This window comes from Aotus nancymaae, unplaced genomic scaffold, assembly GCF_030222135.1.
Source record: "Aotus nancymaae isolate 86718 unplaced genomic scaffold, 86718_ANA_hifiasm-v0.15.2.pri h1tg000097l, whole genome shotgun sequence".
Classification (NCBI taxonomy): domain Eukaryota; kingdom Metazoa; phylum Chordata; class Mammalia; order Primates; family Aotidae; genus Aotus; species Aotus nancymaae.
This window is the reverse complement of record NW_026988512.1, coordinates 2,195,570-2,212,462: the sequence shown is the minus strand read 5'-3', so window position 1 is coordinate 2,212,462 and position 16,893 is coordinate 2,195,570. Positions and strand designations below refer to the sequence as shown.

General features: G+C 47.0%; 1 protein-coding gene across 10 annotated transcripts in view; it reads left to right on the top strand.

Annotated features, from left to right (window-relative positions):
• The window catches only part of SLC20A2 (solute carrier family 20 member 2), a 116,506-nt gene that overhangs the window by 64,737 nt on the left and 34,876 nt on the right, over window positions 1–16,893 (top strand). For 8 of the 10 annotated variants that reach the window (XM_064370027.1, XM_064370026.1, XM_064370028.1 and 5 more), the window contains 4 exons: window positions 1,057–1,609; window positions 7,900–8,040; window positions 10,709–10,794; window positions 13,819–13,915. In XM_064370027.1, the coding sequence (XP_064226097.1) occupies window positions 1,321–1,609; window positions 7,900–8,040; window positions 10,709–10,794; window positions 13,819–13,915 (613 nt within the window). In that variant the 5' untranslated portion in view covers window positions 1,057–1,320. Of the gene's footprint in view, window positions 1–1,056; window positions 1,610–2,497; window positions 2,630–7,899; window positions 8,041–10,708; window positions 10,795–13,818; window positions 13,916–16,893 lie in introns of those variants that run through there. The other 2 variants (XM_064370030.1, XM_064370029.1) reach the window with 2 other exon arrangements.

Below are 16,893 nucleotides of genomic sequence, written 5' to 3'. Positions count from 1 at the left end.
TTCAAAAAAACATATACAGTGCCTTGGCTCTCCAATGACAGAATACCATAATTATGAAGCGTGCAGTGACATTTTTATTTCATGGATGTGTCTTGTGGCATCTCCTCTCCCAGAAGCAGGAGCAGTGGTGTGGGGGAGGGGCTGCTCCTTCTGGGGTCAGGGGAGGCCTCTCTTGAAGGTGACATTTGAGCAGGGACCTGAATGCAGGGAGTGGGGAGCTGTGCAGCTGTGGGGGAAGATTCTTCCCGCAGAGGGATCCTCAGGTGCAAAAGCCCTGAGGTGAGAGTGTGCCTGGTGTTTTCAAGGGATTGCAAAAGGACAGTGACACCAGGGCATCGTGAGCGGGGGGAGAGGAGCTGAGGCCAGTGAGCTGCGAGGAGGCCTACAGGTGCCCTGGTGGGGCACCTAGCCTTTCCTCCTAGTGGGATGAGATGGTGGCATCGTGACGGGATTGTCTCACTGTCTAGGTTTTTCTGTTCCTCTGTGGGGCCCTTCAGTTCCTGCCTTTGTCACCCTCCAGACGAGTGACCTCTTGCCAGGCCTGTAAACTCCCCCAGACACATGCATGATAATACACTGTGCGTTGCTTACACGTAAGCGTGCAGGTGGGTGGTTGGCCACACCCGGCGGTGCCACAGACTGATTTGGTTATCGCTGTTCCAGGAAACTGGGCACATTCCACATATTTGAAAAACCATGCAACTGGATTTCTCATTTCTTAATCTTTTGCTCATTTGAGACCGTTGTTCCTCTCTGAAAATAATGACCAAATATGTTTTTCCAATTGCATAAAAAACGTAACCTAGTAAGGATTACTATTAGTCTGTGATTCTTAAGCATGCTTCAACTCCTGAAATTCTAGAAAGCAGGTTTTTCTGTTGATTTTGGTTGGGGGTGGTTACCCTCATCATAAGCTTTCTTGAATTGTGTTATGGTTAGGCCCGTCACATGCCAAAGTTAGATCCCATTAGCAGGCTTAAAACATTTATTTCTGAAAGAACAAACTGTTACAGGTTGCTGAGTAGAACTGACTTCTTTTGTTTCCTTTCTGTACAGGAGGAGACATCACAGCTTTCCCAGATCGGGAGGAAAAATATGGAATGTGTTTTACCGCTGACTGAACACAACCAAATGAACTGTCCTGACAGTAGTTTGAAAACCAGCAGCTAGCAGTTTGTCCAGCCTCTAACACTGTCCAGCACTTTCCAGCGCAAACTCACTGTTTACAAGAACTCTTGGCCTTACGAAGTTTATAACCTCAAGCTTTGTTTATTTAAAATCTTCCTGCAAAAGAAAAGTACCTGGCACCCACTTTCCGAAATGGCCATGGATGAGTATTTGTGGATGGTCGTTCTGGGTTTCATCATAGCCTTCATCCTGGCCTTTTCTGTCGGTGCAAACGATGTTGCCAACTCCTTTGGCACAGCCGTGGGCTCTGGTGTGGTGACTTTGAGGCAGGCGTGCATTTTAGCTTCAATATTTGAAACTACCGGCTCCGTGTTACTAGGAGCCAAAGTAGGAGAAACCATTCGCAAAGGTATCATTGACGTGAACTTGTACAACGAGACGGTGGAGACGCTCATGGCTGGGGAAGTGAGTGCCATGGTTGGTGAGTAGCCCCCCTCCCCACGCCGACAGGACATCCGCCCGCTGACCCGCTTCCCTGCAGTACTTTGCCCAGATCCGTAAATGTGATTTTTCCTTGGCGGGTTGGATGTTTCGTATTTACTGTCTTATTTTTGCTTTCTGCATACTAATTTATGATTTTTAAAGTGTTTAAATATCAGGCAACCATTTATTTTCTCAACCTTTTAGCCAACTTGGTTGGTAAAACAGATTTCAGCTAAGTGAATACTTTTCAGAAAGTATAAAAGAGATCTTTGTAGAAAGCGCTTTATTATTTTAGAGTTGTTTGAAGGTTATCTAAGTGAATGTGTTTTCAAGGTCGACATATGAAATTCCCAGGAAGGTTGATTTAGATTTTTTTCTTAAGGCTTTTCATCAATTAGGAGGCAATGTTTTGAAAACTTGGATGTCAAAATTAATATTTATTTATCTAACTTTTATATTCTCAGTTTAAGTTCTGAAGAAGTTACCAAATAAATCTTAAGTGCTTGTGTTTCAAGAAATTCCGGTCTTTTATATTATTTGTCCTCCTCTCGTTGGCTTTTGTTTTGATGTTCTGATTCCACCTCTGGGAACTCCATTTGGTATGTTTGTTTTGTTTTCCACCCAAAAAAATTAATGTGCGTGTTGCCTGTGATAGCATGACCTTTTACTGCAGTTTTAAGTTGTCTAGATGAAGTGCGGAGATGCGTGAACTGTGTGAATACGCAGAGTGGCTGGCTGGGCAGAGTGATGTCCCCATGGCCTAGGCAGACACAGATCCCGGCCCGTAAGGTCCTCCCATCGCCGCGCTCGCTACTCCACAAAAGAACCTTCTGGGCAGGCATGCGTCAGGTGCAGCTGACAGGATTCTTTCTCTGCTTGCCTCTAGGTAGAGATGACGGCACAACAGACAGCTGATGTATACGGGTAATTTGGTTAGGGAGAAGAGGGTTAGAGAGGAGTTCTCCCACCTTCTGCTTTCCACAGGACATATCCTCTTGTAGGAGTCCTGCAGCAGGAGGTAAGATGCTGGTGTACTGAGAATACAGCCACATTCCACGACCCCCGACTTCTTATTTTGCAACCTGCGTTTCTTTTCTTTTTTCCTTTTTTTTTTTTTTTTTGAGAAGGAGTCTTGCTCTTTGGCCCAGGCTGGAGTGCAGTGGTGTGATCTCAGCTCACTGCAACCTCCGCCTCCCAGGTTCAGGCGATTCTCTCACCTCAGCCTCTAGAGTACCTGCGACTACAGGCGCCTGCCATTATGCCTGGCTAATTTTTGTATTTTTAGTAGCGATGAGAGTTCGCGACATGTTGGCCAGGCTGGTCTCGAACTCCTGACCTCAAGCAATCCACCCATCTTGGCTTCCCAAAGTGCTGGGATTACAGGCATGAGCCACCATGCCCAGCCTGTCACTTGCATTTCTTAAACACCCAGAATGTAGAGATTATTGACCAAGTTTACAATGGCCCAATCTCCTTTTGTAACAAGGCGTCTGATCAGAAGCAGCCTGGTGTACTATGGTGTATTATTCACCACGCACTATAGGTCAGTAACACGTGCCAGGGAGCTCCTATTTCTCAGCTTGACACTTTGTGTTGTAAAGATGTCATATTCAACTTTGGGAGGCCCCCAAGATGGGTGGACCACTTGAGCCCAGGAGTTCCAGACCAGTCTGGGCAACATAGGGAAACCCTGTCTCTACAAAAAATTTAAAACATTAGCTGGGCGTGATGGCACATGCCTGTAGTCCTAGTTGCTTGGGAGGCTGAGGTGGGAGGATCGCTTGAGCCCAGGAGGTTGAGGCTATAGTGAGCTGTGATTATGCCACTGCACTCCAGCATGGGCGACACAGCCAGACCCTATCTCAAAAAAAAAAAAAAAATCAGATTCCAGATCACTTTTATTTTAACAACTATAGTCATTATTGAATCTTACTTACCTTCATGAAACATAGATATCTCAGCATAGTCAGATATAATGGAAATTTCCCTTGGAAAAACAACCGTTCTTTGTAAGATTCACCCTTGATAGTTGTGATAGATATCTAGTTCCATCAAGCAGAAATTAAGACTTTTCTAGTCAAGAAAACTTGACTAGCTGTGTTGAAAGTATGGGACAATCAAGAAAAACACTGACAAAATTAAATCTTTTTTTTTTTTTTTTTCAAAACGGAGTGTTGCTCTGTCGCCCAGGCTGCAGTGTAGTGGCGTGATCTTGGCTCACTGCAACCTCTGCCTCCCAGGTTCAAGTGATTCTCCTGCCTCGGCCTCCTGAGTAGCTGGGATTATAGGCTCCCACCACCACACCCAGCCAATTTTTGTATTTTTAGTAGAGTTGCGGTTTCACCATGTTGGCCAGGCTGGTCTCAAGCTCCTGACTTCATGATCCTCTCACCTTGGCCTCCCAAAGGGCTGGGATTACAGGGTGAGCCACTGTGCCTGGCCTAAAATTAAGTCTTTTTTTTTTTTTGAGATGGAGTCTTGCTCTGTCGCTAGGGTGGTATGCAGTGGCGTGATCTTGGCTCACTGCAAACTCCACCTCCCGGGTTCAGGCTATTCTCCTGCCTCAGCCTCCCAAGTAGCTGGGACTACCGGCGCATGCCACCACACCCAGCTAATTTTTGTATTTTTGGTAGAGACGGGGTTTCGCCATGTTAGCCAGATGATCTTCATCTCTTGACCTTGTGATATGCCTGCCTCAGCCTCCCAAAGTGCTGGGATTACGGGCGTGAACCACCGCGCCCGGCCCCAAAATTAAATCTTAACTGAAGTTTTTCCTTTTGATGGATAAACTTTAAAGGAACGGCGCTGCTTATTAAAGAAATTCGTTAGTGAGGCCGCACTGAAGACCTCTGTGAGGCTAGAGGGCTCACTCTTCCTACAGACAGGATAAGTTGTTCCGTTTCTCAGTTTCCCACCCCAGGCCTTTGGCTCTTTACTGAAAGAATGAAGGATACTTACCTCAACTAGAATTTGGGTTTACCAAAGCAGTTTGGGGTTTTGCTTGAATAACTTGATTTTGTTTGCTTTGGGTTTTTAAACATTTTTTGGGGGTATGTGGTTAGATGGATCTCAAAGCCTGTTTTCCTGGGAATTTGCATGAGTTACCTAGATTCGTAAGATCAGGTTCTTCGCCCTGGGAGCTACATAAATTTAAGACGGTGGTGTGATTACCATCGGCCAAAGCCACAGCGGATGCCGTCCAGATGCCTGCACGCTGCAGTTTCCTCTCCTACATCCAGCAGGCCTTCTCTCTTCCCCCTCTCTCCCTCCGTCCTGAATTCCATTCTTCTCGCTGCTTTTGTTTTCTCCTTTAGGGGCTTCTCCCCCAGCCCCTGGGCCTCTGTGCTTCTGACAGTTGTGTTCGAGCGAAGGTGGCAGAGCAGCCGCTGGAATCGTCCTGAGCGAGTCATCTTGCAGGACTAGCTCAGCTCCAAAGCAGGAGTCTGTCCATTCGGTAGAAAACCGCCAATGGCTCCAAAACTCTGAGAATTCAAAACGCTGCATGTTTTCGTGGAAAGACCCACGCTAGCACCAACGGGCCGGCCCCTCCGACCCCTTGAGAAGCGCACACCCGCCTTCAGCTCCCTCTGCCCGGCCACGCCCTGCGCCACCTCCCCCTGCCCGGCCACACCCTGCGCCACCTCCCCCCTGCCCGGCCACGCCCTGCGCCACCTCCCCCCTGCCCGGCCACGCCCTGCGCCACCTCCCCCCTGCCCGGCCACGCCCTGCGCCACCTCCCCCCTGCCCGGCCACGCCCTGCGCCACCTCCCCCACGCTCTGCGTCACCTCACCCCTGCCCGGCTGCCTCGCTGGCGCCCGAACCTTTGCTCTGCCGCTTCTTAACATCTGCCCAGGAAAGGCGGCCCCCGAGATGCCCATCTCCCCGCTTTCCCTAGGTCCAGTCTTAGAGCCTCATCCCGGGCTTCATCTCTTCCCTCCTTGTCGGATGCCATTACCATACATTAAAGTATGTCTTTTTCCCTCTGACACTAACGTGGTCTCGCTTATCTTCAGACACCCCTGAGCTAAGGCTCTCACCCACCCCCAGGCCTTGGCCCCACCTGCCCCGCCCTCAGCTGCCCCCTCTCTCCTCCCTCCCTGCTGTCCTCTCTCCTCCTTCTTCCCTCTCACAGGTGGTCCCATTACTCCCTACCTTTCTTTACAGACTCTCTTGCTCCAGGATATATTTTGTAAAGTCAAACACAGGAAATATAGCAGCTTTCAGGAAGGACAAATCTCATGATCTAAATTCAATACTGTGGGTTGATGGCATTGTCTCACATCATGAGGTTATTTTAATTGTAAGAATAGAAACCATATCGTGTATTTTCTAAGCCATGAATCTGTGCTATGAAACATGCTCCAAACCCTGGCTTTTTTTTTTTTTTTAAACTGCTAGTCCCCTAGGAGTCCAGGGCTCAGATGTGGAGGCTTAAGGACGTGTCCGCGGGTCAGGCCTGGCGCTGCCACGGAGCCCGATACGGGTTTGGCAGCACAAGGCTGACCCCTTCTCCTCCCAACGCACGCCCCAGGGATTGACACGGGGTCACAGCTGGCCTCAGCTCAAAGGTCAGCACGCCCAGCGCGCATGGGAGCAGCGTATTGCTTCATAGACTGGGACCTACACAGCCCTAAATGATCCTCCTGCAACTCAGATGCCTCTGAAGGAAACGCCAGGGGTCCCCTGAACAGTGCTGCTGCTGCCAGGCAACCCGGTTTCCAGAATTAACGTTTGGGATTAATAACGTGCCCAGCTTATCAGCCAGGCCCTTTGTTCCTCTACAGTTCCATGGGAGCTTTTCAGCAACTGCTTCTAAAAGTGATCTCTCCCGGCTGATGCTTTTAATACTCACTGCAAAATCTGATCTGCTTATGAAAATATCTGAAGTGAACTGTAGCCTAGAAAAACATTAAACCTAGAAAAGAGTTGGTGAAATTGAGGTCAAAGGACACAAAGCCAACACTGATGGGATCCTCTTAACAACGAGGAATCACACACACAAATAAAAGGTCCGGCATTCTGGGCAGGGGCTGACAGCAGATGCCCAAATTTGGATTAAATATCTTGGTTATTTCTCACAGAAGAGGCACCATCAAAAAGCAGTATGAGCTGGGTGCGGTGGCTCATGCCTGTCATCCTAGCACTTTGGAACGCTGTGGAGGGAGAATGGCTTGAGCCCAGGAGTTCAAGACCATCCTGGGCAACAGAGCAAGACCCTATCTCTGCAAAAAAATTTTAAAAATTAGCTGAGTGTGGCAGCTCATGCCTATAATCCCAGAGCTTTGAGAGGCCGAGGCAGGAGGATTGCTTAAGGCCAGGAGTTCAAGACCATCCTGGGTAACAGCAAGATCCTATCTCTGCAAAAAAATTTAAAAATTAGCCAGGTGTGGTAGTGCACACTTGTAGTCCCAGCTACTTGGGAGGCTGAGGCAGGAGGATCATTTGAGTCCAGGAGTTTAAGGCTGCAGTGAGACATGATCGTGCCACTGTACTCCAGCCTGGGCAAGAGTGAGACCCTGTCTCTAAAAAAGAAAAAAGGCAACATGGTATTACACTCTCTTACGTAGATAATATGACCTACCCAATATATAGTCCTTTTCGTTATGTGACCGTAAGGCATAGCTATAACAAAATATTTTCCCGGTATGTTGCCTTTCTTGCCTTTCTGTGTTCATTCGAGTCTTTCATCTCTTGCTTGGTTTTGGCCAAACTTCACCCCAAAACGAGTTCCTCTGCAGCACACTCACTGGAAACTGACACGGGCAGTCAGTGTGTAGCCCCAGGAAACTTGCCTTTAAATGCATAATCAGGCCGGGCGCAGCGCCTCACGTCTGTAATCACAGCAGCACTTTGGGAGGCCGAGGCAGGCGGATCACCTGAGGTTAGGAGTTCAAGACCTGCCTGGCTAACATAGTGAAACCCCGTCTCTACTAAAAATAGAAAAATTAGCCAGATGAGTTCGCTTGAACCCAGGAGGCAGAGGTTGCAGTGAGCCAAGATCAGGCCACTGCACTCCAGCCTGGGCAACACAGCGGACCTGCCTCAAAAAATAAAAAAATTAAATTAATAAATAATCATCATCTCTGTCTTCTCTGTGTTGAAGAAGGCAGAAGTATTCCTTTAACTAAAATAATTGAGTGATTTTTGTCCAGACGTAGCACTTTGTAAAGAAACAATTCACAGAAAATGAAACTCAGAGAGATGTTATGGAGAACATTTGGGTTTCTGTCCTTGGTGTCTGCACCTCTGTGCTCTGCCGCTGATGGTTTTTGTCCTTTGATCTATAGGTTCTGCTGTGTGGCAGCTGATCGCATCCTTCCTGAGGCTTCCGATCTCAGGAACTCACTGTATTGTGGGTTCTACTATAGGATTCTCACTGGTCGCAATCGGTACCAAAGGTGTGCAGTGGATGGAGCTTGTCAAGATTGGTAATTGCCATTTTCTTTTACCTATAAGAAGGAAAATTTACGTTTTCTAGAGTAAGTTTTATTGCAAGTTACCTTTATATCTTTTTCTTCATATGTTAAGGTTTTAAAGACCTAGATGGGGCTGGGCGTGGTAGCCCACGCCTGTAATCTCAGCACTTTAGGAGGCCGAGGCAGGCAAATCACAAGGTCGGGAGTTCAAGAGCAACCTGGGCAAGATGATGAAACCCCATCTCTACTAAAAATACAAAAATTAACCAGGCGCAGTGGCTAGCGCGTGTAATCCCAGCTACTCGGAAGGATGAGGCAGGAGAATTGCTTGAACCTGGGTGGCAGAGGTTGCAGTGAGCTGAGATCGTGCCACTGCACTCCAGCCTGGGAGATAGAGTGAGACTCCGTATCAAAAAAAATAAAAATAAAAAGACCGAGATGGGCTAGGTATGGTGGCTCACGCCTTTATTCCCAGCACTTTGGAAGACCGAGGCGGGCATATCACCTGAGGTCAAGAGTTCAAGACCAACCTGGCCAACATGGCAAAACCCCATCTCTACAAAAATTAACCAGGCATGATGGCAGGTGCCTGTAATCCCAGCTACTCGGGAGGCTGAGGCAGGAAAATCACTTGAACCCAGGAGGCGGAGTTTGCAGTGAGCTGAGATGGTGCTACAGCATTTCAGCCTGGGCGAGAGAGTGAGACTGTGTCTCAAAAAAAAAAAAAAAAAAAAACACCTAGGTAGTGTGGGTAATGCATTTTCCCTTAAAATTCCTGTTAATGGAGATAGTGAACTATTATGTGCTAGACAATTGTTTAACTCTACTCTTTTTTTTTCTTTTTTTCGAGACAGAGTCTTGCTCTGTCACCCAGGCTGGAGAGCAATGGCACAATCTCGGCTCACTGCAACCTCCGCCTTCTGGGTTCAAGTGATTCTCTTGCCTCAGCCTCTCGAGTATTGGGATTACAGGCGCCTACCACCACGCCCGGCTAATTTTTGTACTTTTAGTAGAGATAGGGTTTCGGCATGTTGGTCAGGCTGATCTCAAACTCCTGACCTCAGGTGATCTGCCAGCCTTGGCCTCCTAAAGTGCTGGGATTACAGGCGTGAGACACCGCGCCTGGCCCAACTCTGATCTTTTAAAATGTTACATTGTCATCCAGCTTTGGAAATCACCCTCTGTTCTTCCCAGGCAGGTAAGAAATGTATTTGACTGAAGTCAGTCTGTAGGTCAGAGAAAGACTGGGCCCAAGTGAGGAAGATGCCTGGAATCCAGGAGTGCAGAGTCTTGGAGAAGCCTCAGAGTGAGCCCCGTGTTATGTCCCTCCCTGCGTTCAACAGATCATCCAGGCCAGGCGTAGTGGCTCAGGCCTGTAATCTCTATACTTTGGGAGGCCAAGGCAAGAGGATTGCTTTAGCCCAGCAGTTCAAGACCAGCCTGAGCAACATAGCAAGACCCCATCTTTATAAAAAAAGAAAAGAAAAGAAAAGAAAAAAAAATTAGCCTAGTGTAATGGTGCACACTTATAGTCCCAGGTACTCAGAAGGCTGAGGTGGGAGGATCACTTGAGCCTGGGAGGTTGAGACTGCACTGAGCCATGATTGTGCCACTGCATTCCAGCCCCTGGGTGACAGCAAGACCGTGTCTCAAAAAAAAAAAGAAAAGAAAAGAAAAGAAGTCATCCAGCTTGCCCTTCGGGAAGAAACACTCTACCGAGTATCCTCTCTACCTTGTAAGCCTGCCCGGCAGGGACCAGCACATAAGCCTGTACCTATTCTCGGGGGTCTAACGAGTTAGTGCCTGGCTCTGCTTTTAGCAAGAGGTAAATCCATTCAGCTCCACGAGTACCGACCCATCCATTGTGAAAGATACTCTTTCACTCCATCTCCATCTTCTGGGTTACTCAGTTTTTTACAAGAATCATGATGGCCTTAGGAGTCCTGGGTCAAACTGGATCCCTGACCTGCCAGGCAGGGACACAGACCACAGGGGAACCCGCCTTCCACCCCAGGCTTCTAGAAGAGTGGTTCTCAACTCTGGCTGCACTTCAGAATGACCTGGGAAAGTGATTTTAAAATACCAATGCCCAGACCCCATTCCCAACCTTTTAAATCAGAATTCTGGGGGTCCAGCCAGAGCCAAAGTAGTTTTTGAAAACACCCCAGATGGTTCCACTGTGCAGTCAGAGGTGGGAGCTACTTGGCTAGAGGCTAAGAGTTTCAGAGTTTCAGCAGTTAGATGGCAGGAGTGAAAGTATCAGGCTGGCCTTGGCAAAGGAAATGGAAGTTGGCCCAGCTCTTAAATAACCCTTACAGTTGGAACAGCAACCGAGTCTCCATATGTGTTGATAAGAAGGGCAGGCAGAAAGACTCCACGGGCGGCAGCACTCAGGACGCGGCCTTCTGAGGCCAGAGCTCGGGCGGGGGTTCCTTGACTCTGCACTGGCGGCGTGGTCAGTGGTGCGTGACTGCGTGTTGGTGTCTGAGTGTGGCCGTAGATGAGTAAAGGTTAGCTCTGCCAAGTCACAAGCGTTCGTTAGGTTCTAGATTAAAGGTAAATAATTCTGGAGATATTTATGAATGTATGTAATACATTTTGTTTATCATTGTGTTCTAGGAATATGACCGTAATTATGGATGAATTGTAACATTCATTAGATTTTTTTTTAATTATTCAGTTGCTTCTTGGTTTATATCTCCACTGTTGTCTGGTTTCATGTCTGGCCTGCTGTTTGTACTCATCAGAATTTTCATCTTAAAAAAGGTAAGTGGGGCTTCCACTTTTAATTAATCTTAAGAACTGGTTTTGGCTCTAGTCAGTAGAACTTAATAATGAGAGGGGTTAGAGGAATAATTGTATTTCTACGTTGTTCAGGCGTAGCACCCTGCAGTTAGCATCGGATATTATTATAAACAACCAGAAAGAGCCAAGGTAAATTACTCAGAGATTCCCCCAGAAACAAGCACTGCAAATGGTGTTTCTTGGCTCCGTGCTTTAGTTCATTAGTCAGCCCTCCCAGGAATTGTGCTGAGACCTCAAAAAGGAAAGGTAATTATTTCCTGAATGTTAAACAGAATAGAATGAGATGGTGTTAAGATTTTGAAACTGTCGTTAAAAAACAGCTGGAGAGTTTCCTTACCCAAATGTGAAGGTGTTTTACTATTTTTCTTTTAATGGAGAAAGCAAGCTTGAAACACTGACTCAATTTGAGGAAAGGATAAAAAGAAGGAAATATACCTATTGGGTGCTTCTTATCTAAAAAAAAGTTAGCGCTTACTGAGATCAGTGTTCCAGACATGAAACGTGTCTCTGTTTTTGTTTGGCGGCCAGGAGGCTGCCGCAACGTTTGATAACCATCGCTTCCTCTGCAGGCAGGGACCTGCCCTCCAGGCTGTACCTGGCTTGGAAGCAAGCTCAGCCCTTTTCTCACAGCCTTGCTTGTCCGGCTATTGAAGGGCTCATTCTCTCGAACACGAAGTTGCCGTCACCATTTCTCACCCTTCCCTCTCCTGGGACCAGCTCCGCTCATATTCCCGTCTTGGAAGGCACCCCCCTCTCTATCTGCCAGCCTTCACCCCTCCCCTGCTGTCCCTGGAATCCGTGCTCACCCGGCAAGCCCCACTCAGCCCTCAGGTGTCACTTCCTAGGAAGCCACTCCTCCCCTCCCCTGCCCCAGACTCACTTGGTGCCCTCTCTTTTGAGCTCCTGCCGCAGTCCACCTTCCCATCTCGGCACTTAGCCCGTCATATGGTGCTGCGTTTCTTGCTCATTACCTGTTCACTATTTGACTGTAAGATCTGTGAGAGCAGAAACTGTGACTGTCTTGGCCACTTGTGTATTCTAGGGCCCAGCACTGTGCTTCGCACTCAGAAGACACTTGGTAAATATTTAGGAGGAGGGAATAATAGATGCTTGGATGGGTGGCAGATGATGGAGGGATGGATAGATGCAAAAAAGGAAGGGAGAGAGAGAAAGGAAGTGGAGGGAAGAAAGGAGACGGGTCAAATAAGAAGTCTGTCAAGGAGTTTTAGGAATAAGTTATTTTAGGCCTGGCGTGGTGGCTCACATCTGAAATCCCAGAACTTTGGGAGGCCAAGGCGGGTAGATAACTTGAGTTTGAGACCAGCCTGGCCAACGTGGCGAAACCCCATTTTTATATTCTACTAAAAATATAAAAATTAGCAGGGTGTGGTGGTGCATACCTGTAGTCCCAGCTAGTCAGGAGGCTGAGGCAGGAGAATCGCTTGAACATGGGAGGCGGAGGTTGCAGTGAGTTAAGATCGTGCCACTGTACTCCAGCCTGGGCAACAGAGTGAGACTCCATCTCAAAAAAAAAAAAACAAAAAAAACTAAGGTATTTGAGAAAACATGCAGTGATTTAATTAAAAACAGACTCAGGGCTGTCCACCTGCAGAAGCTATTGGTTGGGAATCTCTCTTTCGCAACTGTTGTCCCTAAGAAAACAATGCTTTGGAAGCCAGAGGCTGTAGGCATTGAGCCTCCAGCATTTTGTCAGTTCAGCCTGGGTTCTTTTCACTTGATACATCACAGAGGATCATAACTGGCTGTGTCGCTCATGCCGGGCTCCGGCCCATTCATCTCGGTGTTCGTCACTTGTCTTCCTCTCCCGCCTGGTCCGGTGTGACACTCCCACACTTGAGTCTCATTCTGTCCCTCACGCCTCACTGCATTCAACTCCAGCCTCTTGACAAGTGCTCTTGGCTCCTTGAGACATTCCAGAACAGCTTCTTGATGGGCTGTGCTGTTCTGCAAACATACCTGACTTCCATGTGTGTTTGCATTTGACAGTGGCAGTCTTGGAGATGCTTATCCATACTTCCGCAGCTTTTACCGGCTTTTAGACCTAATTTTCCTTTGATCACAGCAGGTAGCATGTTCATATAAGTGTGTCCTTTGTGGTTATTAGAAGTTAGCCCCTTTTTGAATTATTTGAGCCACATCTGTGTGCCAGGGCTACATTGATGGGAGTTCCTGGCCCGTATTTTCACTTCAAAATTCTCTGCATATCTGCTAAAAACTCTAAATTTCTCATATTCTCTCAGATGTTGTTTAACCTAAAACATGCGCAATACCATTCTTGTTGAAGTTATTAGATTTAGGGAGTGTTGTAGCAGAAGCCTAAATTAGTAAATAAATGTCGAAAGTCGAATAAATTATTTGACAAGGAACCACAGTTCTTTTTAACTTCTAATAGTTGAAGGCGAAATACTATACTTGTGAAAAGACTCAGAAAATCATAGCACGTAGTAGCATAGCTGAGATGCGTTGTGTAATGGAGTGTTGTAAAGTCTCATGGTAATGCAGTGATGCTGAAGTCATCTGACTCTGTTAGAGGATCCTTGGAGGTTGAATCTCAGATTATTTGTTGAATGTAGCCAGTTAGGGCCAAAGCTGGACTCAGCGTAGTGAACGCTGTGGGTTTTGAAGGAGATGCTCAGCTCTGGGCTTTGGTCCTCTGGAACCGGCTTAACCTAATAGTTTTTTCCTGTTTTGAAGTCTGACATCAGCTCATGTGATTCCAGTGCTTAATGTGTCTGCTGGCCACAACACTGGGCTCTTTGACACTGCGTTTGTGTGGGAGAGACCGCCCCAGCCAATGCCGTTTCTATAGAAGGGGAGCAGATCTCAGGCGGTGACAACGCCCGCCCTTTTGGCCACACCGGGGTTTGGGAAGACTTTCTCGTGACAGTATTTTGTATCACTTTGTCTGTGTTGGCTCCAAATGCTGCTGGGATCCTGACCTCCCGCTCTGTCCTTGTCCCACAGGAAGACCCTGTCCCCAATGGCCTCCGGGCACTCCCAGTATTCTATGCTGCTACCATAGCGATCAATGTCTTTTCCATCATGTACACGGGAGCACCAGGTAAGGGTCCCCTGGAAGCTACTCCAGGGGCGAAGTGCGTCGTATTCTAACAGCATCAGTTTATTTGGTGCTGACCTTGTTGGCTGACAATAAAAAACATCACTCACGGTCATTACGGAATAGTAGAAAGAGTGGGAAATATCATTTACTCGTCTTAATTAACTACCCCAGTGCTATGTAGCGTACAAAAGCAGCAGACTTCCAAGTTAGAAAAAAAAATTAAATCCCCACTCAGCTTGCTCAGCATCTCTGAGGTTTTTTGTGGAGGGGGTTAAAAATTATTTGTTTATTTATTTATTTATTTTTAGCGAAGACGGGGGATCTCGCTCTGTCGCCCAGGCTGGAGTGCAGCGGTGCAGTCATAGCTCACTGCAGCTTTGACCTCATGGGTCTAAGCAGTCCTCCCACCTCAGCCCCCTGAGTAGCTGGGACCACAGGTGTGCGCCACCACACCCAGCCTTTTATTTTTCACAGCAGTGGGGTCTCTATATTGCCTAGGCTGGCATCAAACTTTTGACGTCAAGTAATCCTCCTGCCTCAGCTTCCCAAAGTGCTGGGATTACAGGTGTGAGCCGTGCTGGCCTAATTCTTTTCTTTTAGACCTCGAATAGGAAAAGAAATAAACGTACGCGTGGTATTCTTACTTGTACCCGTGTCAGCATTGATGAGCTGGTAGTGTTCTGTTAAATATTTCTGTACATGTTCAGTAGAGAATATTCCTCCTCTATTTGTGAGATGCGCCTCCTACAGCTAGACTGTGGGATGTGTGGCATCAACAGGTGTGTTAGTTTGTGTTGGTTTTATCTCGTTAATGTCCTTTATGGATGAGGATTCGGTTATTAGCCGTATCTGACAGAAAAGGCTCCCTCTCTGTGTTTTAAAGATGAAATTTCTGCTAAATGACATGTCCTATCATAATCAAAAAGTGCCCTCTTCCAAAATAGTGGAAATCTTTATTACTTTCTCAGACTAGTTCTTCTCAATGTAATATCTAATTATATTTTGTATGTTTCCATATTGGAAATAAATTATTTCTAAATGATTCTAACATTATATAACCTTTTTGTGGCATCTGTGCAGCATTCAGAACATTGATCCTAAAGGTTTAAATACTCACTGTGGGGGGGATTTGGGGATGAGGAAGGGGGAGCGCCACAGCTGCTGTAGGTGCTGGGAAAGCAGGAAGCCAAGGTCGTAGCGGTGAGGGGAGCAGGAGGAAGGTGACATCCCAGCACAGGTAGCAGCAGCCTGCTGCCGTTTTCAGTTTTATAATTCATGGACTAGGAAGTGTGTTTGTCACCGCTTTTTGAAATATGTGCCCCATGATAAAATTTTTTTTAAAGTGAGGCCAGGTGCGGTGGCTCACGCCTAAAATCCCAGCACTTTGGGAGGCCGAGGAAGGCAGATCACTTGAACCAGGTCAAGAGTTCGAAACCAGTCTGGCCAACATAGTGAAACTCTGTCTCTACTAAAAATACAAAAATTAGCCAGGCATGGTGACTCACACCTGTTATCCCAGCTACCCGGGAGGCTGAGGCAGGACAATCGCTTGAACCCAGGAGGTGGAGATTGCAGTGAGCCGAGATCCCACCACTGCACTCCAGCCTGGGTGACAGAGCAAGACTCCATCTCAAAAGCAAAACAACAAAAAACAATTTTTTAAGCGAGTGACAGAGAAAAACCAGTTCCACACCACGGAGTTGAGCACGCCACCTAGTGTGTGAATCATTCAGGCATCTCTTAGTGCCAGGCACTTGGAAGGCCCGGAGCGCTGGATTGGAAGTGAACTCTATAGTGGGAGATATCTTAGACCTTGTTCTTATTTTATATGGGCTTTTAGAGCTGAAGTTAGCTGAGCAGAAAGCAAAGCGTCCGCAGTCACCAGACGCCTCCTGGGTTGGTGACTTAGGAGCCTGAGCCAGTGAAAGCTGAGGATGCCTTCTGTGGTGCCAAGTCCTGAACATGGGAATTGGCATCGGTATGGATGGGGTTTGTTTCTGCATTTTATTTTTTCCACCCTCTATTCTTTTGCTTCCTGGCTCTTCTTCCAACTGTCAGAAGAAGACAGTTCTGATTTTTAATAGAAATCTGACTTTTTCTACACATGGCCTTTGTTCCATCTTTTCCTGTCCCCATCTTTTGGCTGCAGTTGGCACATTTACTAAAAGTGTCATCTTACCGGGAGAGTAAATTACTCCAGGGGAAATTAAAGTATGTGATGAATGAGACTCTAAGAATAATAGAAATACTTTATCTGGTTGTTGTGAGAAATAAATAATATAAATGTATTGAACTGAGCTTTACGTGGATTAATCATTCTAGTCCTCCCAACTACTCTTGGAGATTGGTAATACAAATAACCTCATGTTACAGGTTGGAAACGGAGGCAGGACAATGCTGAGTCCCCAAGGTCCTGTAACTGATAGGGTGTAGAACCAGGAGTTGAGCCAGGCGTCCAGTCCTGAGCCCCAGCGTCTTAGTTGTGACATTATACAGATACAGGTAGCTTCAAACACATATAATGCCTGGTATATAATGTTGCTGTTCATGACAATAAAAATTGCATCAACCTTAACAAATTCTTTCTCTTCTCTTAACTCCCTTTAAAAATGTCTTCCAGTATATTTGGAAACCTGGCTAATACACACACACACACACACACACACACACATTAAGATGGAGTCTTGCTCTGTCTCCCAGGCTGGGGTGCAGTGGTGTGATCTCAGCTCACTGCAGTCTCCATCTCCTGGGTTCAGGGACTCTCCTGCCTCAGCCTCCCGAGTAGCCAGGACTACAAGCACACGCCACCACACCCAGCTAACTTTTTTATTTTTAGTAGAGACAGGGTTTCACCATGTTGGCCGGGCTGGTCTTGAACTCCTGACCTCAGGTGATTAGCCTGTCTTGGCCTCCCAAAGCGCTGGGATTACAGGCGCGAGCCACTGTCCCTGGCTATTTTTGGATATATTTAATACCCT